The following is a 27,739-nucleotide window of genomic DNA, read 5'->3' as shown; positions in this document are numbered from 1 at the left end:
AATTGGTTTCTTTTCTACAAAGTCAAGGGGTAAGGCAATCAGGTTGTAAACCCGAGTATGATTCATTTAATAATGTTTTTCACTGGTTATGTTTATCCTAGGTGTCATTGGTACATATATGTCACCTCCTTGCGTAAAGACAGTATGAAGAAAACCCTCATGCTCCCACCCTATATTTTCCTTCACAGCTTTTCTATTTTTGTAGGTTTCTTTGGTACTCAGAGGACAACAACTCACCTTAATTTTATCTCCCCAAGTGGTTCTGAAAGAAAAGCATTGTTTCATGTTAATCCAAAATTGCTCACATTCAGTTACTTTATAACTTTTTAGCGAGTGAACTTAATCTTTCTAGGTAAACCTTGTGTTGAACACAAGATGAATTACTGTGTCTCAAACTTTATAGTCTCACTGAGGTTGAGTAAGGGTCAGTCGGCCAGGCTTAGCAGTATATGTTGGAACCCAAACAGTTTCACAGATACCTTTTCTGACTTTTTTAAACCAAGTCTGTAATAGATGCTTCCTTCCCTGTATCCTAATCCAGAGAACTATGTCATTGTGTTATGATACAACGGAGGTGGCTGGGGTTTTGTTTATGAGGTCAGCAGGCATTCCAGCATTCCATCTCTTGGGTCTCCTTATTCTCTGTGCTTTATTATTGGTTTGTGACACAGAGGACGAGATAGTGGTCCCGGGGCATTAGATACCTTGCAAGTAGTGGAAACAAATCATGACAGCTCTTTAAATTAAGAAATATACGTTCTGGCCTCAAAGGAATTTGCTAAGTCTTTTTGTTCCAACCTATTCTGTTTAAGCCAACAGCCAGCACAATGTTTTTCTGATAACTCATCCTCAAAATAAGATGCTGTTGGCCATGGTCTCTGGCATTTAATTGTTTTGCTTGCTCAGAGATGAACTTAAGACACAGAGTATGCTTGAAGCCTGTGGCAGTCCTTCTGGAAACCCTTTGAATGTTTGGTCCATAATTGCATCTTAGGTGAGGAAGAAAGCATTGTCAGGGTGTGTCTTTAGTGGTTAAAGGTAGGGCTCACAGGAGTGAGGGGAACAGCCTTTGTTTAGACGAATCATTCTCTTGACTTCTAAGCAAGTACCAGTTTTTACAGATGACGGCTCTGTCATTGTCCATTTTCTTCATGTTTTCCTTTATGCTGAACCCAAAGTATTAGACGGGTTGTGAGCAGGACAGCAGCAGCAGGGTCCGGGGAAAAGCCAGTCCAGTTCTTCCTACCTCCACGGTATGGACCAACCACAGGTTATTTTAAGAGGAGGGCTGGTTTCTGTCACTTTGAGAAGTGCTGGGTGGCATAGGCTGTGGGATAATGTTTTTTTTATAGCTATGTTTTGTGGGTCCTTAGACTGTGAAAGTATTCATTACAGGAATTTATTTTATCGTCTTTACTGAAACTTAAGTAAAAATAAGTGTGTTTGCTATAATAAGTGAAAATATCCAAAGTTATATAGAGTTAATCTTTCCCCTTCATCCTCCACCCCGACACCCAGAGAGCACTAGTGTTACTAACCTGTTGTAATTCCCCTGGTGTCAAACCGATTGCTCATGGAAACATACACACATATATAGCGTTTGCAGTTTTTTAAAAAATATGTTCGTGATATATATACATGACTCTGAAACTTGTTCCATCACTTAAAAGTATCTTGTAGATGTCCCTCTGGGGTCGTAGAGGGTCTAGTTTACTCATTTTTCATAGCTGCGTGGTATTACAGATATGGGTATTATGCACTTTATTTAACATCTCCATATTCATGAACATTTTGGGTTATTTTCCTGTTTTTAGTCTCTACAATCTGTGCACAGTAAACAATGTGACCTCTTTACAAAATACTTGTGTTCTAGGGATGTTCCCCAAAGTGGGACCTCTGGGTCAGAGGTTATTGTGTTTTTAATGCTTTAAATATTGCCAGGTTGCTTCCCCAAAAAGTTGGAACAACTGACATTTCCATTTCTCTGTGTCCTCACCAGAGGAATGAAAATGGTATTTCCCTGCTTTAATTTGTGTTTTGCTGCTTAGTGGTGAGATTTTCCTACTATCATATATTTGGGTTTCTTCCTCTCTGACTTGCATGCTCATATTCTTTACCTATTTTCTTTTCTTTTCTTTTCTTTTCTTTCTTTCTTTTTTTTTTTTTTACTTTTTTTTATGTCTTTATTTTATTTTGAGAGAGAGACAGAAAGTGCGAGTGGGGGGAGGGGCAGAGAGAGGGAGAGACACAGAATCTGAAGCAGGCTTCAGGCTCTGAGCTATCAGCACAGAGCCCGAAGTGGGAGCTCGAACTCACAGACTGTGAGATCGTGACCTGAGCTGAAGGCCGATGCTTTTAACCAACTAAGCCATGCAGGTGCCCCCTTTTTCTCTTTTCTAATAGTCAAAGGCCAGACAGCCTCAGTTAGAAGTCAGGCTTCTATTGAATGTGTTGAGGTCTTGGGCAAAGTATTAATCCCTTGTGCCTTAGTGTCTTCTCTTTTAAACGAGGAAAATACTAGGACCCACCTCCTATCGTGGTATAAGATTTAAATGTGCACTTAGGATAATAGCATAGAAATGTTGGCTGTTATCCATAAAAATTTGCTTTTATCATTATGATACTTCCAGATATTTGTTATTCCCTGACTCTAGGGCAAAGCCCTGCCCTTCCCAAGCCACATTTTCTTTCTGCCTAGGTTTTACTTGGTAATTCCTTCAAATACCATTTGTTAGGCATCCCCTCTGTTTAATGCATCGTAGGCCACGGAAGGAATGGGGGAAGGAGCTGAGTTTGCTTTTAATCAGCATCATCACAGCTGTCAATGTATGTAAGGTAGACTGTAAGCTTTTAGGTTATTTTTACATCTAAAGGTATCGCTTCTTTCCCATTAAATGGTTTCTCTAGTGAAGAATATATCCCCTGGATATTAGTGGCAACATCAGGATGCTTTGAGTCTCTTTCGGTTCGTTGTTGATTTTTTTTTTCTTTTAATGTGTCTGCATCCCTGGTTGTCCTCTGATTATACAGACCTCCTAGCAGTCGTCTGTGCCGTGTTCATTTCTCATCTTGTCTCATAGTCAGTGTGAGACAACAAGCGTCTTTCAAAAAGGCACCAGGGATTGTATCTACATTAAGAATCCGTTGCTCTGCGGTGGTGTCTGAGATCACAGGACTTGCCTTTGTTGAAGGACTCCAGCAGAAATTCAGAAGTAGAATGCATTACTGTTGGTGGTGGCTTACAGCACCTGGTACTGATGTTTTTGTTGGGAAACATCATGGATTGGGCACAAAGTAAAGCAAATTCTCTTGGGTACAGTTAAGTATACTCCACACGCCACATGTTCTGGCTCTTGTGATGTGAAAAAATAGGAACGGTGACAGGTAAGATGGAGTTAAAAAGTTGTCCCATCCCCCATAGGGCATTGGCTCAAATAACACGATTTGCAGGAGTGTTCCTTACCCCCAGAAGCCTTAAAGTTCCCATAGAAAACGGCGAGATAAACCGTGTTGTGCAGAGAGACTCTAGCCATCATCTTATTCAACATTTTTACTCCGAAATGAAAGTGGAGTCCAGAGAGGCTATGCGGCTTGCTCACATTTACGTAACTAGTGAACGAGTGGACTAGAACTAGAACACAGTTTCTTAGTGTTCTGGTGGTCATTTCATTTTGCCAGAGAAAGATGGTTTTTAAGTAGAGTTATGATAGAGTTTGGGTCATTGCTAAGAACCAACCTGTTATAACAACCGCATGGCTGAGAATATTAGGAAGATGTTCAGTCTTATTAGTGGTGATCTAGAAATGTAATAGACCATGTTTAGCCACCAGCAGAGATGGTAAGTCACCCCTTCCACTGTGGCTGTCGCTGCCCACATCACATGCTGAGATGTGGGGAAAGAACAGATGAGAGAGGACCCTCCATTCTGACTCTATAGACTTAACCATGGAGATTGAGAGTCATAAGAATGGATACAAATTTAGAGGCACCAAGCACGAAAAATAATGTGGTTGGCAATGACTTCCACCTTGTGAATGTCTTAGAAGCTTCTTTCTGTTCCCAAATTCCTCTTCTCCAGCCCCTTTGTCTGTTTCCCTCCATGGCTTCTCTTCTTGCCATCCCTTCAGTGTTGGGGCCCCAGGGTTTCTTTTTACAGACTCCTTCACATTTTCCCCCAGGGAATTTCAACTACTCTCAAGGCTCCTCTGTCCCCACCTCTAGACTGATGTTCTCCAAGTCTGTAATTTCAGCCTTCCTCCCTACCTCGTGCTCAAGTTCCATCTCTCTGTCCACAGGCATCTCCACACTCCACTTTATCACCCTCTCCACAAACCTATCTCAATTAAGGGGTTCACTGGACAGCAGGCTACCTACATGGGGCCTGTGGGCTCTGTGATGGACTCTGCTGTGGGATGGGAGGCAGGTGTGATAAAGAGCCCATGTGGGTCTTCCCCTTAACCCACCTCCTCAGCCCTACCCAAGGGGTTCTTCTAAGATGCAGAACTGGTTATTTTGTTCCCTTGCTTAAAATAGTGCCGGGTGTTTTTGGCTTCTGAAGGAAATCCACAGTCCCTAACACACAAATCCCAGCTTCATTTCTCTCTACTTTTCCCATCATGCCCAATGAATGACTTGATCATTGCTCAAGTGTGACTATACCTTTGTACCTGCAGTACCTCCTCCCAGAACTCCCTTCTCCCCTTTTCTGCCAAATGTTTTTGTAATGCAAGGTGGGTCTTCTTCTGGGAACTCTTTTCCGACTGCCACCTCCTGGTCCAGGTTAGTGATCACTGTGCCTTACACTTTCTTTGCCATTCTTACCACCTGTTTATATTGTCTTCGCTAGTATTCCTTGGGTGTAGAGGCTTTGTTTCATTCACGTGTGTGTCCCTGGTGCCTGACACATACTTGGTGCTCAGTAAATATCTATTGACTAGACCAGCAATGCTGCCTCCTGCCTGCCACAAACACCAATGGCAATCCTTCAAGATCTGCCATAGTTTCTCTGGCCCACCATTGCAGACCTATTCCTTTCTCTTCCTGGGCTTCTACCTCAATCTTAGATGGACTCAAAATTCTCCTTACCATCCGGGCTCATTTCCCACTCAGCGTCTGTCTGTGCTGTGTGTCCTTTTCATTCAGCCCCAAATATTCATGTTTTCTTACTTTTTGCTGTTCTACTCCTGCATTCATAGCCCGTCCCCTCTTCCATCACTTTATGAAACCTTTCTTGAAAGTAATGTTTAATTATTTTCTTTTGCTTTCTTTGACTGCTTTTGACCCTGAAGTTGACTGTAGTTTCATAAGGTCAGGATTAGGTCTTCTTTTCCCCTGTGGCATTCTGGTGTGCTACCTCCTTTGATGGTCTCACCTTGTTCAACATGCAGTTGACTCTCCAGGATGACAGGAGAGTTGTCTGGCAGCCCGATCTTCAGGATGGGACAAACATGTTTGGACACCTCTGTAAGAAGAGGGTTTTGTTTTTTTTTTTTTAACCGTAATTTTTATTTTTTGTTTATCTTGTTATCAGAGTACCAGAGAAGCAGAAATCAAACTGAAAAGTGAAAGCAGAGTTAAGCTTTTTTACTTGGACCCAGATGCCCAGGTATGAACTATTTTAATGTTTACGTTTTTAAACTAAGTCGGGGAAAGAAAACAGACAGATGATACGTTTGTTTTATTTCTGTATTTTCTTGTTTGTTTACTTTGGACTGGTAAGCAACATAACAACGATACAGAACATTCAGGGGAAAAGGAAAAATAAAAAATAACCGTAATCTCATCCCCATTACCACTTCCATTGTGAGTGTTCCATATTCAATAGACTGTGGAAAACTGAGGGATTTACCCAAAGACACTGTCAGGCCATAGAGAGCATATAATTTACCCCATAGAAAGACCATCAGACAATAATAAGCATCACTGAAGATGCCCAGTTGGCAGTGGTATTTCCTGACTCACCCAAGGTGCATATGATCCACATCTGTGCCCTCAAAATCCATACTTGGTGTGGTGGGGCGGGGGTGGGGGGTGGGGTCCAGGGCAGCTGGGAGGGGATGAAGGTTCTGCTGTATTTTCTCCCATATTCTTCTCCTTTTTATTTGTGATATTTTTTATAGAACTTCATTACCCATTTACTTTAATAATAAATGTATTTTTTGCTTCACAGATTTCATAACCATGTATATGTTTTTGCTTTTTTGACAATTTTTTGTTGTGATAAAATATACATAACATAAATTTACCATTTTAACCATTTTTAAGTGTGCAGTTCAGTGGCATTAAGTACGTTCACGATGTTGTGCAACTATCACCACCACCCATTCCAGAACTTTTTCATCATCCCAAGCAGAAACTCTATCCACTAAACACTTACTTCCCATTCCTCCCTCCCCTCATTCCCTGGTGACCTCCATTGTCCCTGTCTTTATCAATTTGCCTGCTCTAGGAACCACATTTATGTGAAACAATATATATCCTTTTGTGTCTGGCTTATTGCACTCAGCATGATGTTTTCAAGGTCCATCCATGTTGTAGCATGTGTCAAAATTTCCTTCCTTTTTATGGCTGAATAATATTCCACTGTATGTATATACCAGATTTTGTTTGTTTATTTAGTTGTTGATGGACACTTGAGGTATTCCTAACCATAATTTTTAAGCTTGGCATAATAATCCATGGAGTAGATATACCATCATTTATTTGACCACTGTTATAAACTATATAAACTTATAAAATAGTAGCACTATTGTGAGTTAAGTGAGTTTAGCCTTTTCGCATTTTATGGAGTTTCCTCAGGATACATTTATTATGTGTTTGTTTTAATGTGAACATAATATATTTATGTATTTACATTTTCTTTTAAAGAAGCTTGACTTCACATCAGCTGAACCAGAAGTGAAGCCATTTGAAGAGAAATTTGGAAAAAGAATTCTCGTCAAGTGCAATGATTTATCTTTCAATTTGCAATGCTGTGTTGCAGAAAATGAAGAAGGACCCACTACAAATGTAATTTTCCTCTTAAAAAACTATTTTAAGAAGTAGAGATTGCAGATGTACCAGTTGCAATGCAGTCTGGACAGAAAATCCTAGTTTCTGATCAGAGAAGTGCAGTGTTTAGATCAGGATGCGGAGGGTTGTTTAGCCTCAGGGACAGGATATTTGTGACAAATGAAAGGGGTGGAGACTTCTTTCTCTTGAGCTATCATAAATAGGTTTTGTAATTTCTTCTTCGATAGCAGCATTCTCTTTTCCAGACAGTTTGAGCTGTAGTGACGGTCTGGATTGTTTTTTGTTTTTTGTTTTTTTTGTTCAGGTCGAGCCTTTCTTTGTCACTCTATCCCTGTTTGACATAAAATACAACCGAAAGATTTCTGCCGATTTCCACGTGGACCTGAACCATTTCTCCGTGAGGCAGATGCTGGCCACCACGTCCCCAGCTCTGGTGAACGGTGGCAGGAAGAGCTCACCTGCCCTTCAGGACATCCTTCACGAAGCTGCCATGCAGTATCCGAAGCAGGTGGGAGACAGAGCCCAGCAGTCGTCCCTACTGAGACTTATCTTGCACCTGCTGTGTGAATGCATAATGAGACTCTGTAGCACGCAGCTAGGGGAAATGAGACTGTTGGTTATATCGACAGCATATATAAGCAGGCAGGAAAGGCAAGCTGAGAGAAGAAGAAGCAGTATTTGATTTCTCATTTTTTTTTTCTAAACTTTCTGCTAGTTGCCCACCCCCCTGACCAAATTGCCTTTTTGATCAGATGATAAACTAGCGATAAAGCACTGAGTGCCTCTGAATAGCGTGTTTTAGCACTCTTTGTTGCTTCAGAACGTTTCATGTTCAGGGGATTTGTTTAACGTGGGTGTGAATTTTACTCACTACAGAAAATCGTTTGTTCCCTAGGGAATATTTTCGGTCACGTGTCCTCATCCTGATATATTTCTGGTGGCTAGAATTGAAAAAGTGCTTCAGGGGAGCATCACACACGGTGCCGAGCCATACATGAAAAGTTCAGACTCTTCTAAGGTATGAGTGACTTTTATGCTTTATGATGATAAGCATCAATTCAATAAAAGGGCCCTCTGTGAAAATAGAAACGCTTAAAGAAATCAGAGTTAAGCCTTATGTATTCAGCGAGATGTATTTATACTTTTTATATTTTAAACTGTGTGCACTCTTCACATAGATTTACTCAAACTCACGTGTCCAATTTTCATTGAAAAGTAGTCCTGTATGTAAATAAAATCTTTCATTTGTCTAGACAATCCTAACATCCTAAAATAGTTGGCAGAACTGGAATTATGAGCTTAACAGTAAACTTTCTATCATTAAAAAGGACATATATTCTATTCAAATAGAGTGCATTCCACTTGTTGACGTGTCTCTCAGGTTCTGGAATTATCTTTGGGTCCATTTACACTTAAATGGGAGGCTGGAGACTAGGGGATGGTCTGACCAGTGAGGTCAGTGCTTCAGGTGCCCTGTTTGGTCACACGGGGCAGGTCATGGTGGCAGAGGTGACCTTGGGTAGAAGAGGGAAGGGAAACATACAAGCTGTCTGGTGTGTTTCCCTTACTTTGGCGTAGTGCTCACTACTTGGGGAGTGCCTTGGTGGACACACACAGATGTGAATGTTAGAGGTTATCTAGTCAAGAGCTCTTCTCAGGCATCAGAAAACTGAGGTTTACTAAGGTTTAGTTACCTGCTCAGTGCCCTACAGCTAGAGTGACCAGAGGCACCTGACTGTCACTTTCCAGCACGTTGAGCTACCTGGTAGAGTGAGCTAATAGAGTTCTGTCTCTGCTGGCTTTACAGTATTTGTAAGTGCTCGTCTGGGAGATGGCCCTGATACACTGGCAAGGACTGGTCAGCAGCAGGAGGGGACACCTCCAAAGGCTCTAAGGGACATTTCCTGAGCTGAATCAGAGCTACCCCTCATGCTGTCTGTGGCTGGCCATACACCACAGGTGTGTCCACGAGCTGCAGGGTGGTTGTTAAAGAATAGGTTGTAGGAGTCAGAGACCTGGGTGCTGAGTACCTAGGTACTTTGGAGAAGTCATGTCACCTCTCTGGGCTCTGGTGTCCCATCTGTTGTTGAAGGATGATGTCCCACCTCCTCTCAGGAACAGCGCTGAGATCAGATAATATACAAGACATTGCTGGGTGCCTACGTGGCTCAGTCGGTTGAGCCTCTGACTTGAGCTCAGGTGATGATCTCATGGTTCACAGGTTTGAGCCCCATGTCAGGCTCTATATTAACAGCCCAGAGACTGGAGCCTGCTTTGGATTTTGGGTCTCCCTCTCTCTCTGCCCCTCCCCCATTCATGTTCTGTCTCTCTGTCTCAAAAATAAAAATAAAACATTAAAAAAATTTTTAAATATACAAGACATTGCCGGGAATGCTGCAAATCACTGACACATGTAGGACAACGTTATCATCTATGCCAGCCCCAGCCAGGGGAGAACCCATAGCCCCAGGCACACTGCCTCCAACAGTATGCCTTTCTGGCTGATAACAGCTGGGTCAAGTTTGGTCTCTGGAGAAGAAGCGATTTTATTTTTTAAATCAAGTTGGTAAAACCTTGGATAAGAAGCTCTTTCAGCTCTTCAGTGTTTTGATTAATAATCAATGAAGGCCCAGGATGAGATCGGCTCCCCTGACTGTATGTGATACGTTTCCAGGGCCTAAATGCACCGTCTTTGCTCTTCTGCCTGCCACATGCACGGTTTGAAATTTGGCAGCTTGTGATGGTGCAAAATCACATTTCACTTTGGGCTAGACTTGATGCTCTCCTCCACGCTTCCCAGTGGCCGCCGAGCATCTGTGGAAGTCGGTTCTTCCCTCCTTACGTGTGGGATGCACAGCTCAGCCATGTGTACGTTACTCCATACGTTCACACTTCCAAAGTAATAAATTAAGGCAGAGATTAACCTTTTTATATCAGAATAGGTTTTATATCTCTCTGCTCTCAAGCACGTTGTATCAGAATAGAACTTTTGGCAGAGATATTACCGAAGGATGATTTTCTCATGCATGTCAGAATTGTTTCTTTCCTGTTTTCCAAGATGGTCTAGAACATCATTTAGAGTAAATTTTGTCTTGGAGGAAGAAACTCTTATAAGAAGTCTCTGTAGGTATAGATCATGAATAGATTAAAAAAGAGGAAGAAAGAAAGAAAAGGGGCGGGGGAGACCAAAGACAAAATTGAGTTTTTCAGTCTTACATACCTTATGTTCCCTGTGCACCCTCAGTAAGTCTGTGGGCTCGGACCCTGTTCGCCGCAGGAAACCATGAAACTTATTTGAAATCTGGGTTTTAGTTTTAAGTTTTATGCAAATATTGTGTTTTACTCCACAGTATAGTCATTATTGTTAGAAGTCTAAAAATGATAGTTTCTATCTGAAAATAGAAGGTAGGCCATTTTACCCTGTGACTGTGTGCCCCCAGTGCCCACAGGATCATGCCCTTCTGGAAGAAGAAATGAAGGAACTGGAGGAGCTCCTGACACGTTTCGGTCAAGACATGTTTCTAATTCATTCGTGAGGGTTTCTAATTCATTCGTGAGGGTAGCAATTCTCACAGCATGACTGTGGTAGAATCATAATGTCTGGTAACTGGAAGGGATAGCGAAAAGTACTGTGCCTCACGCCCTTCATTTCTCAGGTGGGGAAAATGGAGCCCAGAGAGGGTTAATGGCCTAGACTCACAGCGCTGGTTTCAGTTTGACCTAGAGACAAACAGCTCTATCATCTGAGTTTTCGCAAACCTGATGCGCACAGGTCACCGAAGGTCTGGTCAGAAGGCAGGTTCTGACCCAGGGGGTCTGGGGTGGGGCCCGAGACTCTGCATTCCTGATAAGCTCCCAGGTGCTGCTGATGCTGCCGCTTTGACACACATTGGTTCACAGGCGCTGGATCACAGTTCCCCAAACTGGTTGACTTTGATGTGCTTCAGTAATATAAAAGGCCCTCGAACATACCACTCTAACTGAATCAGACTTTTTATTGGGAGCTGTGCAGGATCCCGGTACAAGCACATTCGGGGCACTTGTCCTCCGCTGTAGCGGTAGGGGTACAGTTGATTGATAGACATGTCATGCACACATCTTAGGCCAAAGCAGATCTGCTTCACTGTGCACTATGGGCTTCATAAGTCAAGCCACAACAAATGAAAATTCATCATCAAGAAGTGAAAATAGCAGTAATTTATACCTAGAAAGTAAGAATATAACTAACAGTTGAAAACCCTGGCCTAACTTAAGTCAGCACCTACATAATGTCTTACAGAACAAATATCTATCCCCCAAATTGTGGGAATCTGCATGAGCTGGAACTCATTAGGAGCTATGCTGGCTTAGCATTTTCGTTAGTATTCTCTTTTAAACTTTAAGTATTGCCATATATTTTAGCACGAACACCAAGAATTAACAATTGTTAATAATCCAATGGACTTATAAGTAGCCCTTAGTCATAAAGAACTATGAAAGCCTATGAAATGTCATGCTTGCAGCCTATGAAAGCAACGTTTTAGAAAAGAAAAGACTTAACATTTTGGAAACGGTCCTCATTCTATATTCTTTGAAAGTCACTGCCATAAAGATTGCATTAAACAGAATACTCTGCACCTAGTGTAAGTCCGGCCAGATTTCCTTACAGTGACCCGTGCTTTTCCATGCATCTGATACTAGGGTAGGAGCTTGTTTAACGAACGTGTGATGACGGCTCTTTAGATCATAATTCTGTCAGTGGGGTACAGCACCTCATATCTTGATTCTTGTATCTTCAAGGTTGCTCAGAAGGTGCTGAAGAATGCCAAGCAGGCTTGCCAAAGACTAGGACAGTACAGAATGCCATTTGCATGGGCAGCAAGGTAACGACAATATCTTTTATGCCTTTGATGTAGCTAGAGATACACGGATATAGATAGATAGATAGATAGATAGATAGATGCATAGATACATAGATAGATAGACAGACTGACTCATCTCTTTTGTCTTTATTGCCCAGAGGCAAAGAGGATTTAAATGTGTAAAGTTAAAACATAAGTAAGCCCCCTATGTGAATAATCTTTCGTTAGAATCACAGACAGGGAAGATGCTGGCTGGGAGAGCCGTGCGGGGGCCGGTAGGACGGACGGAAGCTCTTGTTGCAGAGCTGCTGTTCTGGCCACGTGTCCCAAGCCCAGCCTGGACAGCGGCCCAGGGTGGGGGCCTGCACATCACCCTTGTTTGTGAGCTCTGCTTCCTAAGCATCTGACTGTGGATGTTGTTGCCTAAGCATGAGCCATTTGCTGGAAATGTTCTCTGTGTAAATTGAGTTAGTTGTGTTCATCGGCGTAAATGTCTTCCATGTTTTTAGATAATGAAATTTCTGTTAGTACAGTCAATGGAATAATAATTAGGCTTCACATAGAAACCAAAGTTAAGCCGTGGATTTATTTTCATCTTTTGGAAGCTCAGTTTAGAACTGTTGTTTGGCTATTTCAGGACGTTGTTTAAGGATGCATCTGGAAACCTTGACAAAAATGCCAGATTCTCTGCTCTGTACAGGCAAGACAGCAATAAGCTCTCCAATGACGACATGCTCAAGTTACTTGCGGACTTTCGGAAGTGAGTCTCAAAGTGTTACTTATTTGCACACCTGAAAAACAGAAGGTGTTTTCTGTGGGGGGGGCGGGAGGGCAGCGGGCTCCACTCAAACATCATAGGGGCTGTTGGGTGAGCGTGGAACTTTACCTTGAGTCCTTGGGAGGGAAGAGAAGGTCTAACATTGAAGAGTGTCCTGGTTAATTTGAATGATGTTTTCAGTGGTGCTGTGAGGGCAGGGTGAGGGCAGAGATGGGCCTAGGGAGGAAGGAGACAGCTGAGGAACCTTTGGCAAGAGATGGGAAAGGACACAGCAAAGGCAGTGCAAGTGGAAATGGGAGGAAAGGACTAATTCAGGTCACATTGGGGAAGCACCTGTACTCTGCCTGGGGTTCCTGATTGGGAGAAGGATGGGAGGAGAGAGAAGTGGGTGGTAGTCTCGGATAAGCAACCCCCCAGTTTCTGGCCTGCACGGTGGAGTGACTCATGTACCGTTAACTGGATGATGGAAGGGAAGAACAATAACTTACATTGTACTTACTGTTTACCACCATTGTTCCAAATGCTTTACCTGTATTAACAATTGTATTTGTTTCCTAGGGCTGCCATAACAAAGTACCACAAACTAGGGGGCTTAAAACAATGGAAATTTATTCTCTCACAATTTTGGAGGCTAGATGTCCAAAACCAAGATATTGGTGGGGTCATCCTTGCTCCAGAATCTCAAGGGGAGGGTCCTTCCTTATTTCATCCAGCTTCCCGTGACTCCAGGCATTCCTTGGGCTTATGGCGACATCGCTCTAGTCTCTGTTTCTGGCTTCACACGGCCACCTTCCTGTGTGTTTCTGTTGAAATATCCTTCTTATAAAAGAACTTGTCATGTTGGATTAGGGCCAACCCCAGTGACCTCGTCTTCCCTTGATTGCATCTGCAAAGACCCTATTTCCAAATAAAAACACATCCATAGGTACCAGGGATTAGGACTTTAACATATGTGTTTGGGAACACCATCCACCCCACAGCAACGTGGTAAAGAGAGGGAACACACTGGCGGGGTCGTTCTGACTGAGAACCTGCTCCTATCACTGTGCTGTTGCGGTGTTCCATCATGATGGTCCACTTCCAAACTCACACAACTGATTTCCTTTGCTAGGGACATGGGTTTTAGAGCTTTTCTGGGAAAATTCTGGGAATGAGAAAGAACTGAGGCTATTAGAAGGTAATGAAATGAAAATCATGGGGACGCCTGGGCGACTCCGTCAGTTGGGTGTCCAACTCTTGATTTCGGCACAGGTCATGATCTCACAGTTTGTGAAATCAAGCCCCTCTTCGGGTTCTGCACTAATTGCACAGAGCCTGCTTAGGATTCTCTCTTCTCTCTGCTCCTTCTCCTCTCTTTCTCTCAAAATAAATGTTAAAAAAAAAAAAAGAAATTAAAAAAGAAAGAAAAAAAAAAAGAATGGTGAAGAACCAGCCACTAACTATTCTATACCATAGGAAACCTTAGTCTTGTTTTTTTATTTGGGAAAAAAAACACGTATCAAAGTAACAATGTCACTTGGCTTAGAACTCAGGACTGGCGGTTTAGCTTTTGGTTCATTTTTACTTTTCGCTTACTTCTCTCTCTTCTGATTTTTCAGCATTCTTATTAGAGCCATAATTAACATCTCTAAAAAACCTTTACTTACTGATAGTAGTATATTGTCATCTGTAACATGTTTTCATACAGTAACTATTGTCATGTTTCACCCTTGCTTATAGAATAAAAACTCATTTTACTCTGTTTTGTTTTTTTGAAAACTCTAGTCGCCTTTAGTTAAATAGATTACAATTTTCCTGCACTAGCCCACCGTGCAGTTCTTAGTAATCATGATGTGGGTCCAAACGTAATCACTTAGGACGGGGTACACACTATATTGTTAAGGAGGAGAAAGTGTATCTGTATGACCTCATTTTTTTTTTAAATATGTGAAATTTATTGTCAAATTGGTTTCCATACAACACCCAGTGCTCATCCCAACAGGTGCCCTCCTCGATACCCATCACCCACCCTCCCACCCCCCATCAGCCCTCAGTTTGTTCTCAGTTTTTAAGAGTCTCTTATGCTTTGGTTCTCTCCCACTCTAACCTCTTTTTTTTTTTTTTCCTTCCCCTCCCCCATGGGTTCCTGTTTAGTTTCTCAGGATCCACCTAAGAGTGAACACATGTGGTATCTGTCTTTCTCTGTATGGCTTATTTCACTTAGCATCACACTCTCCAGTTCCATCCACGTTGCTACAAAGGGCCGTATTTCATTCTTTCTCATTGCCACGTAGTACTCCATTGTGTATATAAACCACAATTTCTTTATCCATTCATCAGTTGATGGACATTTAGGCTCTTTCCATAATTTGGCTATTGTTGAGAGCACTGCTATAAACATTGGGGTAGAAGTGCCCCTATGCATCAGCACTCCTGTATCCCTTGGGTAAATTCCTAGCAGTGCTACTGCTGGGTCATAGGGTAGGTCTATTTTTAATTTTTTGAGGAAACTCCACACTGTTTTCCAGAGCGGCTGTGCCAGTTTGCATTCCCACGAACAGTGCAAGAGGGTTCCCGTTTCTCCACATCCTCTCCAGTATCTATAGTCTCCTGATTTGTTCATTTTGGCCACTCTGACTGGTGTGAGGTGATATCTGAGTGTGGTTTTGATTTGTATTTCCCTGATGAGAAGCGACGTTGAGCATCTTTTCATGTGCCTGTTGGCCATCTGGATGTCTTCTTTAGAGAAGTGTCTATTCATGTTTTCTGCCCATTTCTTCACTGGATTACTTGTTTTTCAGGTGTGGAGTTTGGTGAGTTCTTTATAGATTTTGGATACTAGCCCTTTGTCCAATATGTCGTTTGCAAAAATCTTTTCCCATTCCGTCGGTTGCCTTTTAGTTTTGTTGATTGTTTCCTTTGCAGTGCAGAAGCTTTTTGTCTTCATGAGGTCCCAATAGTTCATTTTTGCTTTTAATTCCCTTGCCTTTGGGGATGTGTCAAGTAAGAAATTGCTACGGCTGAGGTGTATGACCTCATTTTTGAGAAGAAAACATTTTATATGCTTTTTGTGTGTAAATGAAGAAATGGATAGGCAAACAGCTAGCCATGTAGAAAGATAGCCATCAAATAGCCATGTCGGGTGTATACCAAAATGGTGGCCATGGTTGTCTCTGAGGGCTAGGTGTATGGATGACTTTTAACTTATACTTGATAGCTTTCCATGATTTTATGTGGACTTTTTTTTTTTTTTAACCAACATTTACTTTCATATTCTGACAAACAAACAATGAGGTTTTCTACATGTGGCAGCAGTTGGAAGCCCTGTCTTGGAAGTTGTGTGCTAGGCAGGCTAGCTGGAGACTGCTCTGGCTGGGGTTTGGTGGCAGCCCCAGCTCACTGTTCTGTTCCTCAGCGGAGGTGAAGGGTAGGCTCTACAGGGTCTTTAATGAAAAAGTGATCTGAGTGGAGAGCCGATGGCCAGGAGAAGCACAAGCCTTCGCTGCTTCAGAGCACAGCGGTAGCCTCCCCGGCATACTGGGCCTTCGTGGGTGTGCTCAGTAGGAAGGACCTTGTGGGAGGAGCGTGTTACAGAGGGCCAGCCAGAGAAACCCACCAATAGGGATGTGATGCTGTCAGCCTCAGAAGATGCAAAGGGGAGCCTTTGTCCTTCCTTCTCAGCAAAATCCAAAGAAATGCCCGTGTCTGCTCCCTGTGCTTTTCACAGTGGAGTTAGGGAAGTGGAGGTTTCCTTTTTTTTTTTTTTTTTTTTTTTCTTTTTAACCTTGGCATTGTTCTTTTCCTTTTCCCTTTAATTAATTAATTAATTTGTTTGTTTGTTTGTTCGTTTTCTTACAGAGAATAATCTCATGTCACTGACCTGGGCACCAGCCAGGTGCAAAACTATTGTTTCTGCTCCCATGATTGTCTCAAAATGTCATTTAATAATGGATGGGAAAAATTTTCTCGAGCTGCCCCCAGTCTTTAGAAAACAGCCAGCACATCTATCTCATAGGCCACTCCTCCCTCTGCTTTGCAATAAGTACCAGGGGTGTTTTCCAAGACTTAGTAGAAAATAGTTCTGTCAGATAGATGGTATTCCTGACACGTATGCTTCCAGAAACATTTACCTAAGAAGAACACTTGGTATTTTATCCTTATTTGATTTGCTTAGGGTGGTGTCTTTTCTAACTTCTGCAGGCAATCTGAAAGCATGAAGGCAAAGCATAAAAACAGATCATTTTCTTTTCTTTTCTTTTCAAATTTTTATTTAAATTCTAGTTAGTTAGGATACAGTACAATATTGGTTTCAGGAATAGAATTCAGTGATTCCTCACTTACATACAACACCCAGTGCTCATCATAACAAGTGCCCTCCTTAGTACCCATCACTGGTCCAGTCCATCCCCCACCTACCTCCGCTCCAGCAACCCTCAGTTTGTTCTCTATACTTAAGAGTCTCTTACAGTTTGTTTGCCTCTTTTTTCTCTTTTCTCCCTTCCCATATGTTTGTCTATTTCTTAAGTTCCACAAATCATATGGTATTTGTCTTTCTCTGACTGACTTATTTCACCTAGCATAATACTCTCTAACTCTATGTCACTGCAAATGGCAGGATTTCATTCTTTTAGATGGGTGAATAATATTCCACTGGGTATATATGCCACATCTTCTTTATCCGTGCATCAGTTGATGGATACTGGGTTCTTTCCATTGTTTGGCTATTGTTGATAATGCTGCTGTAACCATTGGGGTGCATGTACCCCTTTGAATCTGTATTTCTGTACCTTTGGGTAAATACCTAGTAGTGTGATTGCTGGATCGTATTTTTAACTTTTTGAGGAACTTCCATACTGTTTTCCAGAGTGACTGCACCAGTTTGCATTCCCATCAGCGGTGCAAGAGGGTTCCCTTTCTCCCCATGCTTGCCAACACCTGTTGTTCCTTGTGTTGTTAATTTTAGCCATTCTGACAGGTGTGAGGTGGTACCTCATCATGGTTTTGATTTGTATTTCCCTGATGATGAGTGATGTTGCGCATCTTTTCAAGAATATTTTCTTTCTTTCCTTCTTTTAAAAATTGTTAATGTTTATTTTTGAGAGAGAGAGCGTGAGCTGGGGAGGGGCATAGAGAGGGGGACAGAGGATCCAAAGCAGGCTCTGAGCTGTCAGCACAGAGCCCACTGTGGGGCTTCAACCCACGAACTGCAAGATCATGACCTGAGCTGAAGTCAGACGCTCAACTGACTGAGCCACCTAAGTGCCCCAAGAATATCTTCTTTTAAATGTACTTTATTATTATTTTTTTTTTGGTCTGGTGCAAAGGGTGTTTTTATTAAAGCACAGAGACAGGACCGTGGGCAGGAAGGGCTATCTAAATGTAAACTTTTTTAAGGCTGCCACATTGGGTAGGTTTTGGGTTTTGTTTGTTTTTGTTTTGTTTCATTTTGTTTTCTTTTTGTAATGCTTAATTTTTTTTTTTTTTTTTGAGGGAGAGAGAGAGAGAAGCATGAGTGGGCAGGGGCAGAGAGAGAGAGAGGGGGCATAGCAGAGGATCTGAAGCAGGCTCAGCACTGACGCAGAGCTCGAACTCACAAGCCGTGAGATCATGACCTGAGCCAAAGTCAGATGCTTAACTGACTGAGCCTCTTCGGTGCCTCCACATTGGGTAGTTTAGGCAATAATATTATTAGGGTTTGTGCATGAGACTTATGCATATATGTTTATTTGTACATTTATGTTCTTTGTACCCAAGTTTGACATTCTTCTCTCCATTTCTCTCCGGTTACACTGCACTGAAGCCAGGTGGGGCTATTGCCTTTCTCTGAAGCCATTGTGTACTTGCACTCCACCATGCTTTGCCCTCTGCCTAAATCATATCCCCATCTGCTTTTGTCTCTCCAAGGGACCTCTGTCCTCTTTCAAGTCCAGTCTGTAACTTATGTTCATGTTGGGAAGCTGGGCCAGGTTGTGTGGCTTCTCTGCTTGAGTCCCCTCTTCTTTTTAAGGGGGAGCCCTAACAGCCCTGCATCCTATAGCTATGGTGGGGAGTAAATGAAAATGCATGTCAGGGTGATGTCTGTCACTGAGAAGACTCATCTCTTAGCCTTCCTTCTCCACAATGTAGACACTCGCCTCCCCGTGGAGGTTTGCACACACTGTATGCATGTGTTTGTCATCATCTGTCTGCTTGAGCACAGGAGTCATGTCACATTAGTATTCTGTCTGTGGTGCCTAGTCTAGTGTGTGTCATATCACCATAAGCACTTGATAAATGCTTATTGAAATTTCTCCTAGACATAAATTCAGTGATTTTGTGTAAGCAAAAACATCTCAAATTTCTTTCAATCACAGACACATTTCTTTAAGTGACTCCAAAGCTTTTAGGGGCTATTTCCTTTTACAAAATGCATTTAGAAGATTAGACTCACCACCAACAGACCCACACATGCCAATATTGCCCGTTAATCCCTTTAATGGGTCAGTGCAGAAAATAGAGAAGGGAGGACCGGACTGCAGAGACACAGAGGTGAGGACACCAAGTCTGTTGGCCTGGGATGATTGCTGGTTTGTGATACTCCCCTTGCTTCTGGGAGTTGTCAAGTCAGCAGGATTGTATGGGCAGTGGGAAGAAAAACCTTTCCTTTGCCTAAGAGTAAGAGTTTGAGCCTCATTCCTACACTGATATGTAGACAAAAGCCGTTCCCAAATTCCTGATGCCCTGTGTGTGTCTACTTTATACATTCATTTAATGCAGTTTTAGGATGGGCTTTCATGCTCAAGGTATTGTAAGTTGTGCATGGAATATATACATTTTTCAGCATTAAAAAAAAACAAAAAACTAACCCCAGTCATAAGAGAATTCACTTTGTGTGATACACACACACACACACACACACACACACACACCCACCATGACTTTGGAAATGCATATAAAAAAGGGCAGTAGAATTTTCATTGTTTGTAAGGTTTTGATGTCTATTGAGCCAGGTTCCATAAAAGCCCTGAAGTTTTGAAGTAAGTTTAAGACTATATTTAAAAAACCAAGTTGGTAGAAACAGCTTCCACAAAGCCCGTGTGCCATGTGCTGTGGAACTAAGCTCAGATCTGTGCTTTCTTGGAAATACATGGACATAATGCCTCTATAGAAATAGCAGCCAGAACTGAAAGCTTTCATCAGGGAAAAGAAACAAGTATAGTTAGACACAGAAGAATATAACACATTGTGCAAAGAGTTCCAGTGAGGATTGTTTAATTAAAACTTGTTGCTTAGAAATCCAGTTATCATAAGTTTATATGAGGATGATGGCAGGGTAATAGAAAAAGTGGTGAAGGGACATACTCACTTATCGGCAGACATAACCAGCAAGGGATGAAACACAGCGCTCTTGGACACTTACATTTGGAAACATTCTTTGCAATAAGCAGGATATTTCTGATTCGAGGAAGCAGAAACAACTTCCTAGGTGTCTGTAAGATTTGTGGGATGCATGGTTCTGTGGTAAGGGGCAGTGTTGAGGTGTTTGAATGAAGAGGTGGAGCAAGGCACTGTATGTCAGGCGAATTTATAGCTGCACAGAAACCCATGGGTCTCGGGGTCGATATCCCTGAAGAGCTCTATGTAAAGTGGAGAGCGACTCCGACAGTATAGCATCGTGGGAGCGCGCAACGTGTGGGAGGCCTGGTTGCAACAGCAACCAGGAGATGACTGTCGAAGGCACAGTCTTCTAGCTAGTAGGAAAGAATACTGTGGGGGTGCCCGGGTGGCTCAGCCGGTTAGGTGGCTGACTTCGGCTCAGGTCATGATCTCACGGCTCAAAGGGTCGTGAGTTCGAGCCCCATGTCGGGCTCTGTGCTGACAGCTCAGAGCCTGGAGCCTGCTTCCGATTCTGTGTCTCCCTCTGTCTCTCTGCCCCTCTCCTGCTTGCATTCTCTCTCTCTCTCTCAAAAATAAATATTAAAAAAAATTTAAAAGAAAAGCATATTATGTTTTTGCATAAATCACACAGTAGGCACAGGGACAAGATAGAGCGGTGATGCTGGGCTGTACCTAGACATCTTTTGGCCAGAAATCTTTAAAAAATTTTTTTTAAGTTTATTTATTTTGAGAGAGAGAGAGAAAGAGCAGGGGAGGGGCAGAGAGAGGGAGAGAGAGAGAGAATCCCAAGCAAGCCACACTGACAGCGCGTAGGGCTCAAACTCATGACCTGCAAGATCATAACCTGAGCTGAAATCAAGAGTCAGATGCTTAACTGACTGAGCCACCTAAGAGCCCCGGCCAGCAATTTTTTTAACTGAAAACAGAATGTGTGAAAAATTGTTGACTTGTCTTCCTGATAGTTATCTCTTTCAGGATTTCAAGGAATTGCCCATTTAAACTCTGATATAAACAAAAGACAAGTGGAAAAGAGAGAAACCCTAGGAGAAAGCAATTCCGCACATTGGAGCTGGCAGTGGGCAAAGCTCAGAATGTGCTCAACATGGGCTGTTGTCATCAGGAAGCGAGGATTCAGGACTGTTAGGAAATCCTGACGCAAATGAACAGTACCCCAGGTTAGACTGACACGGTACATGTGAGGCTGCTTATTATTAACACATAACAGTAACGTCTGAGGAATCTTCAAGACAGGAGCTAGGAACTTTTCAAAAACAGGAATAAAACCAAATGCAGAATCTGGAGGCCAGTGAGCTTTGATGGGTTTTTTTTTTGGCAGTGTTTTAAAAGGCATTATTAAACAGGTGGCTTGTGAAGAACCACGAGGCAGCATTCTGTTTTCTTAGAAATAAGTCATGTCATGTCGAACTTGTCCTAACCACATTGCGGCTTTTCTTTTTTTAATTGGGTTGCTAAACTGGTGCCACAGAGGAATGTGAGACCTTTAACAAGCGTATGTTCCAAGATGTCCTGTGAACAAGTCAGGGAAGTGTAGTGTGCACAAGTGGACAGGTGTTCCAGGAACAGCGGTGAACGGATTAGCATCAGTCTGGTGACGGACCTTTAGGGGTTTGAGAAGGAACCTGTTCTTGGCCACATTCTGTGCAGTATCATCATCCATGACTTTTTTGAGGACATAACATGCTGGCGAAGTGTCCTCATGACATCAGGCTATTAGGGATATTTCATACATTAGATGTCAGAACCTGGATTTGGAAGGGTTTTGATCAACTCGAAATGGCTCAGATGTAAAAAAGTGAAACTTCCGCAAGGCAAAAATCAAATCCCGTTCTGAGTTCCCAAACCATAATTGTGTGAATATAGGAGAGGGATGTAGCATGAAAGTAAAGCCTATGGAAAAAGATTCCAGGATTGTAGGTGATTTAAATGTAATGTACATCACTAGGGTGGTGTGGCTACCACAAAATAATAGAATCTGACTACATCGGTAGAAGGGTGTATAGTTCAAAACCAGCTAACTCCTATGCCCCCACCTGGTCAGACCTTACTGGGCCTGATCTATGCAGTTTGGGCACCTTGACGTAAATGGAACATTGTTCTAGGGGAGACATGGCATTGGAGGAAGGTCCAAAAGGCCTGAAAATGGAGGCCTTCAGCATGGTGTGGTTGCCATTCATAGACGGTGGAAAGGTGTGCCACAAAGAATGTAACGAGGCCCCTTGGTGAGTGCAGGTTTCAGGGAGGTGAGATGAGGAAGCACATTCTGGGTGTGAAAACCGCTATGCTGAGCTTCCTCGCAACTAGGGAGGGGTGACGCGGGAGCAGTCCTGTCGGGAACGTCACACAGGAGGTTCTTATACTGGGTTGAGTTACACCAAATACAAACACCAAACGTTTCATTCAGTACTTACTTTGTGTCCAGCATTTTACTAGATACTGGAGCCTAAGATGGAGTCTAGCTCTATTTTCATGATTGTAAATGAGCCAAGAATGTGTGGGTAAGGATGGAGTGGTTCACGAAAACTAACTGTAACACCTTGCTGATACTCTTAACTAGATTTGTGCAGTCCAGCACGGTAGCTACTGGCCATGGGTGACTATTGAGCAGGTGAAATACAGCCAAGTCCAAACTGAGATGAGCTGTAAGTGTAATACACATCTGCATTCGAACAATTAGAGTAACTTTTTACACTGATTACATATTAAAGTAATAATAGTTGGGATATATTGGGTTAAATCAAATGTATTCTTAAAACTAATTTTACCTGTTGTGTTTTTGTTTGTTTGTTTGTTTTGTTTGTTTTTACTTTTTAAAATGTGGCTCCTAGGAGGTTTACTGTGTGGCTTACATTATATTTCTCTGGAAGTGCTGCTCCAGAATTTAGGTTTTAGAGCTAACCTGACTTAGACACGTGTGATTTTTCTTTTTTTCTGTTTACAGACCCGAGAAGATGGCTAAACTCCCGGTGATTTTGGGCAACCTAGACATTACAATTGATAATGTTTCCTCAGACTTTCCTAGTAAGTGTTAGTTCTTTGTAATAACCAGACAAAATTCTGTTTGGTTTTTACTTCAACTTGTTTATTGTTAATTTTCCAGATTATGTGAATTCATCATACATTCCCATGAAGCAATTTGAAACCTGTAGTAAAACTCCAATCACATTTGAAGTGGAAGAATTTGTGCCCTGCATACCAAAACACACTCAGCCTTACACCATCTACAACAACCACCTGTATGTTTATCCTAAGTACTTGAAATACGACAGTCAAAAGTCTTTTGCCAAGGTGAGTGCGGAGATGGAGGTTTCAGTTTTGAGATCAGTCTCTCTTGGCTTCTCATGTTCTTTTATATACACTTACATATTCTGGCTTCTTGCCTTATTTTCTTTTTCTTTTTTTCTTTAAATATTGCTACAGGCCAGAAATATTGCTATTTGCATTGAATTCAAAGATTCAGATGAGGAAGACTCTCAGCCTCTGAAGGTTTGTTTTGTTTTGTTTTGTTTTTAACATTTATTCATTTTTGAAAGGCAGAGAGAGACAGAGCGCGAATGGGGGAGGGGCAGAGAGAGAGGGAGACACAGAAACAGAAGCAGGCTCCAGGCTCTGAGCTGTCAGCACAGAGCCCGACGCGGGGCTTGAACTCACGGACCATGAGATCATGACCTGAGCCAAAGTCAGCCGCTTAACCGACTGAGCCACCCAGGCGCCCCTGAAGGTTTGTTTTTTATATATGTCCGCATTTTTCCATTTTAAAAGTGGACCTGAGTGGCAAATTGCACAACTAAAGGAATTTAGCACGTTATAGTTAGACGCAAACACGAAGATACGTGACATCATAATATATAACCAGATGTGTCAAACCTTACAGAATATGGAGTAAATGAGTTCTTGTTCCTCATTGACTGTTTCCGTTTTGTTACACTCTTTGGGGATGAAGGTTTCTTAGGCATGTTCAATTTGGTAAATACATTACGTCTGACTATGAGCCAGGGTGTGTGGGTGCTAAGAATTGTATTAGTAAGATTGATAATAGAAATAATAATAAGGATAGATTGATATTTGTTAAGTATTATAATATGGTAATAACAGTAGTAGAGTATTGGCGGTGTTTATTGAGTGCTTATTATGACCCAGACTCTGCTCATAGAGCCTTAGAGTTATTAAACTCCTTTAATTCTCCCAACAGTAATTTTTAGATGAGACTAATGCATAAAATTTAAATAAAATTGTTTAGGGCTGTCCATTAGTGGCACCAGTGTTCAGATCCAGGTGGTCTGGCTCCAGACCCCAAATTCTTTACTGTAACTATGTGAAAATGACTTTCCAAGAAAGGAAGGAGACAAAGGTGTAAAGAAGAATGTAATAGTTTTTGCCCTCAAGAAAAAAAAAAAAATCATGGTTTACTGAGAAATCTAGTCATGGAGAAAAAGCTCCTGGCACATAGAAGGTCCTGAAATGACTTTTTATCAAAACTGAATAATAATTAGTCTAAAAAATGCTAAGGGGACCCAGAGGAAGGAGTTAATCATTTCTTGATGGACACGTGGGAGTGTGGTGCACATAGAAGGGAAGGTCGTTCAGACAGAGGGATTGCATGAGCACAGGTGTGGAGGTGAGAAAGGGAGTTGTGGGCAAGCTGTTGTCTGGTTATAGCGTGGACGGGCGTGTGTGCTCAGGTGGGGGAGCTGGGAGAGGGGCTGAAGGAAGGGTTGGATCCAGGAGTAAGGGGACGTAGGGGTCTCTTAGGCAGAAGAAATCCATCCGTCAGAGGTGGTTATTTTAAGTTTATGCTGCAGGAAGGCCTCTTTACAACACATCTGAGTTTAATTTCTGACTCTGTTAATTAAATACTGGTGTTTTTCTTTGCTAACTGTTGCTTTAGTGCATTTACGGCAGGCCCGGTGGGCCAGTGTTCACAAGAAGCGCCTTTGCTGCGGTTTTACACCATCACCAAAACCCAGAATTTTATGATGAGGTAAGTGAGGAGGTTTTCAAGGGAAATCCCAGTTAACCAGTTTTAAAGAAAACTCCAAGTTGTTTGCTTAGTAAAGCAAAATTCAAGAGAAACTGCATACTACACTGCAATTACAGTGCTAGAACTAAATGTTGAAGTATTTATTTTACATCATCTGTTCTAATTACAAAAGTAACATTTATTCTGAACACTTGGGAAAAAGCAGATCATAGAAGAGGAAAAGTCAAAAAGCTCTCCTCTATTACTACCACAATTAATATTCTGACATACTTTCTTTCAAATTCACACTTGTGTGGTTATGTTTGTTGGATCCGAGAGTCTTTTTTTCTCTATTGTTTCTTTATGTAGAATGATAATGTAGTTCATTAAAACTACTATATGAATCCTACTTAAAAAAAAAAATTGTTAATGTTTAGTTTTGAGAGAGAGGTGGGGGCAGAAAGAGAGGGAGACACAGAATCCGTAGCAGGCTCCAGGCTCTGAGCTGTCAGCACAGAGCCCAACTTGGGCTCAAACTCATGAGCCGCGAGATCATGACCTGAGCCAAGTCTGATGCTTGACTGACTGAACCACCCAGGCGCCCCTGTATGAATCCTACTTTCAGATGTTCTATCCTGGTTTTTCGTCATGCCTTGGCTGTGTTAGGTTAATGTAGGGGTTGATGTCACGTGTTTTCTAGTTCTTTCTAGAGTTGACATACCAACTCTCCCATTTCTGGTCAGTGAATGTCTTGGTCTGTTCAGGCTACAGCAGAACCACAGAATAGGTACATTGGAAACAGCAGGTATTTATTGCTCACAGTTCTGGAGGCTGAAGTCCTAGATCAGGGGGACAGCATGGCCCAGTGAGGGCCATCTCTAGGTCACACACTTCTCAGTTGTACCCTCACATGGTGGAATGGGCAGGGAGGGCTCTGTTGGATCTCTTGTAAGAGCATCAGTCCCATTCATGAGGCCTCCACCCTCATGACTTAGTCACCCCCACAAGGCCATACATCCTAATACCGTTACCTTGGGGGTAATACGAATTTCAACATAAGAATTTGGGGGTGGGAGTGGGGACACACACATTCAGATCACAGCAGTGGATTATGGATCCATTTCTTCTTTGGCACGGTTTACGTTCTTTGATTTCTTCGACTGCAAATGTTAATGCTAGTTTGGAGACCAAATGCAGGTTTGTGCAATGGGTGACGTGTTGTGTGCCTGCTCTCATCAGGAATTCTTGTTGTTTTAAAATATAAGAGAGATTGTTATTTTGTCTTCCTTGCAGATTAAAATAGAACTGCCCACCCAGCTACATGAAAAGCACCACTTGTTGTTCACGTTTTTCCATGTCAGCTGCGATAATTCTAGTAAAGGGAGCACAAAGAAGAAGGATGTTGTTGAAACACAAGGTTTGGGGTCTCATCAATCCTTTCATTGTTTACAGGTTACATAGTAGGTTCTTAAATTTTATTTATTTTTTAAGTTTTATTTATTTATTTTGAGAGAGAGAGCATGTGTGTGCAAGTGGGGAAGGGGCACAGAGAGAGGGAGAAAGGGAGAATCTCAAGCAGGCTCTGCACTGCCAGTGCGGAGCCTGGTGAGGGGCTTGAATTCAAACCGTGAGATCGTGACCTGAGCCGAAGTCGGACACCTAACCAACTGAGCCACCCAGGTGCCCCTTAAATTTTATTTTGATTCTGAATTCTCATCCTTCTGTGGAGTTTTTAGATGATGTTTGTGAAGGTAGCATGCCTGGCTTGCATATGTAAGTTTTTATGAAAGATCATTTTAGAATTATAATCCCAAAGAGGCCAAAGTACATTGTACACAGTGCTCGGCAGAGACTAGATTCAGGGCCTTAAAGATCAGGCCATTTCATAGCACTGACTTTCTTTCATATGTTTTCGAACAACCTGCAGTGAAATTTTTTGTGTTTTGTTTCAACAGTTGGATATTCCTGGCTTCCTCTGCTGAAGGATGGAAGGGTAGTGACTAGTGAGCAGCATGTTCCTGTCGCGGCCAATCTCCCCTCTGGCTATCTTGGCTACCAGGAGCTCGGAATGGGCAGGGTATAGGACTTTAAGACTGATTTATCCCTGTACCTTCAGAAAACATGAAAGATCGGCTAACGCAAGAATAACACAAGAACGCACACAGTATTTTTGCCGGTCCCAACATTTTGGTTTTAGTTATTCATTTCCAAGTAAACACAGGCCATTGGAAGGCAGTGCTATTAACGGCACAATCTAGAATTCTAGTTTGGGCATTTTATAAGTCCTGAACTAGCAGCGCCTCATCAGGGAAACAGAGACTTAGAGATACTGGATGAGGTAGAAGTTTTTCACTGCAAATCAGCCATGCTCAAATAAGGACGTGTTCTTAGAGTCACGCAAACTATTGGGAATTGTCTTTCCGTTTAGTGTAAATGTAGCAACTCGTGCCCACAGGGTAGCTGGTTCTGATACCTTTGCTGATCCATGGAAGCCTGAATTTTCTCCCATTTCTCCCATTGGTTAACTGATTTTGCAGTTTGTTTGGCCATCTTAAATTTTATAGATTTCAGTTTTATAACGCACTCAGGTAAGGTCTGCTTTATTTCATTTTGCAGGGCTTTTAATATTTCTCAGCATTGAAGTAGTACCAAATTTGGGTCCATGTTATGGACAAATGGTTAAAATATTCCAAAATCAGGAGAAATCCTATACCATTCAGTTATAATTCCTAATCTGAACATAAGAAAAAATGGAGGAGTCAGAAATCTAAGCAA

General features: G+C 42.1%; 1 protein-coding gene across 12 annotated transcripts in view; it reads left to right on the top strand.

Annotated features, from left to right (window-relative positions):
* DOCK9 (dedicator of cytokinesis 9) overlaps positions 1 to 27,739 on the top strand; it is a 290,859-nt gene that overhangs the window by 175,102 nt on the left and 88,018 nt on the right. For 11 of the 12 annotated variants that reach the window (XR_006962383.1, XM_047081324.1, XM_047081294.1 and 8 more), the window contains exons 10-21: positions 5,531 to 5,605; positions 6,868 to 7,008; positions 7,316 to 7,519; positions 7,907 to 8,029; positions 11,791 to 11,873; positions 12,490 to 12,612; positions 22,946 to 23,025; positions 23,105 to 23,292; positions 23,425 to 23,490; positions 24,893 to 24,985; positions 26,258 to 26,381; positions 26,920 to 27,041. Coding sequence is in view for 11 of the 12 variants with exons in the window: in XM_047081324.1 (XP_046937280.1) it covers positions 5,531 to 5,605; positions 6,868 to 7,008; positions 7,316 to 7,519; positions 7,907 to 8,029; positions 11,791 to 11,873; positions 12,490 to 12,612; positions 22,946 to 23,025; positions 23,105 to 23,292; positions 23,425 to 23,490; positions 24,893 to 24,985; positions 26,258 to 26,381; positions 26,920 to 27,041 (1,422 nt within the window). In the remaining variant the exon portion in view is untranslated. The remainder of the gene's footprint in view (positions 1 to 5,530; positions 5,606 to 6,867; positions 7,009 to 7,315; positions 7,520 to 7,906; positions 8,030 to 11,790; positions 11,874 to 12,489; positions 12,613 to 22,945; positions 23,026 to 23,104; positions 23,293 to 23,424; positions 23,491 to 24,892; positions 24,986 to 26,257; positions 26,382 to 26,919; positions 27,042 to 27,739) is intronic. The other variant, XM_047081304.1, reaches the window with a different exon arrangement.

This window comes from Lynx rufus, unplaced genomic scaffold (assembly GCF_022079265.1).
Source record: "Lynx rufus isolate CCGP_SWC_20201006 ecotype Redwood Valley unplaced genomic scaffold, mLynRuf1.p SCAF_1, whole genome shotgun sequence".
NCBI classification, from domain to species: domain Eukaryota; kingdom Metazoa; phylum Chordata; class Mammalia; order Carnivora; family Felidae; genus Lynx; species Lynx rufus.
Note: the sequence above shows the minus strand (reverse complement) of the source record. Positions and strands in the feature narration are given on the sequence as shown.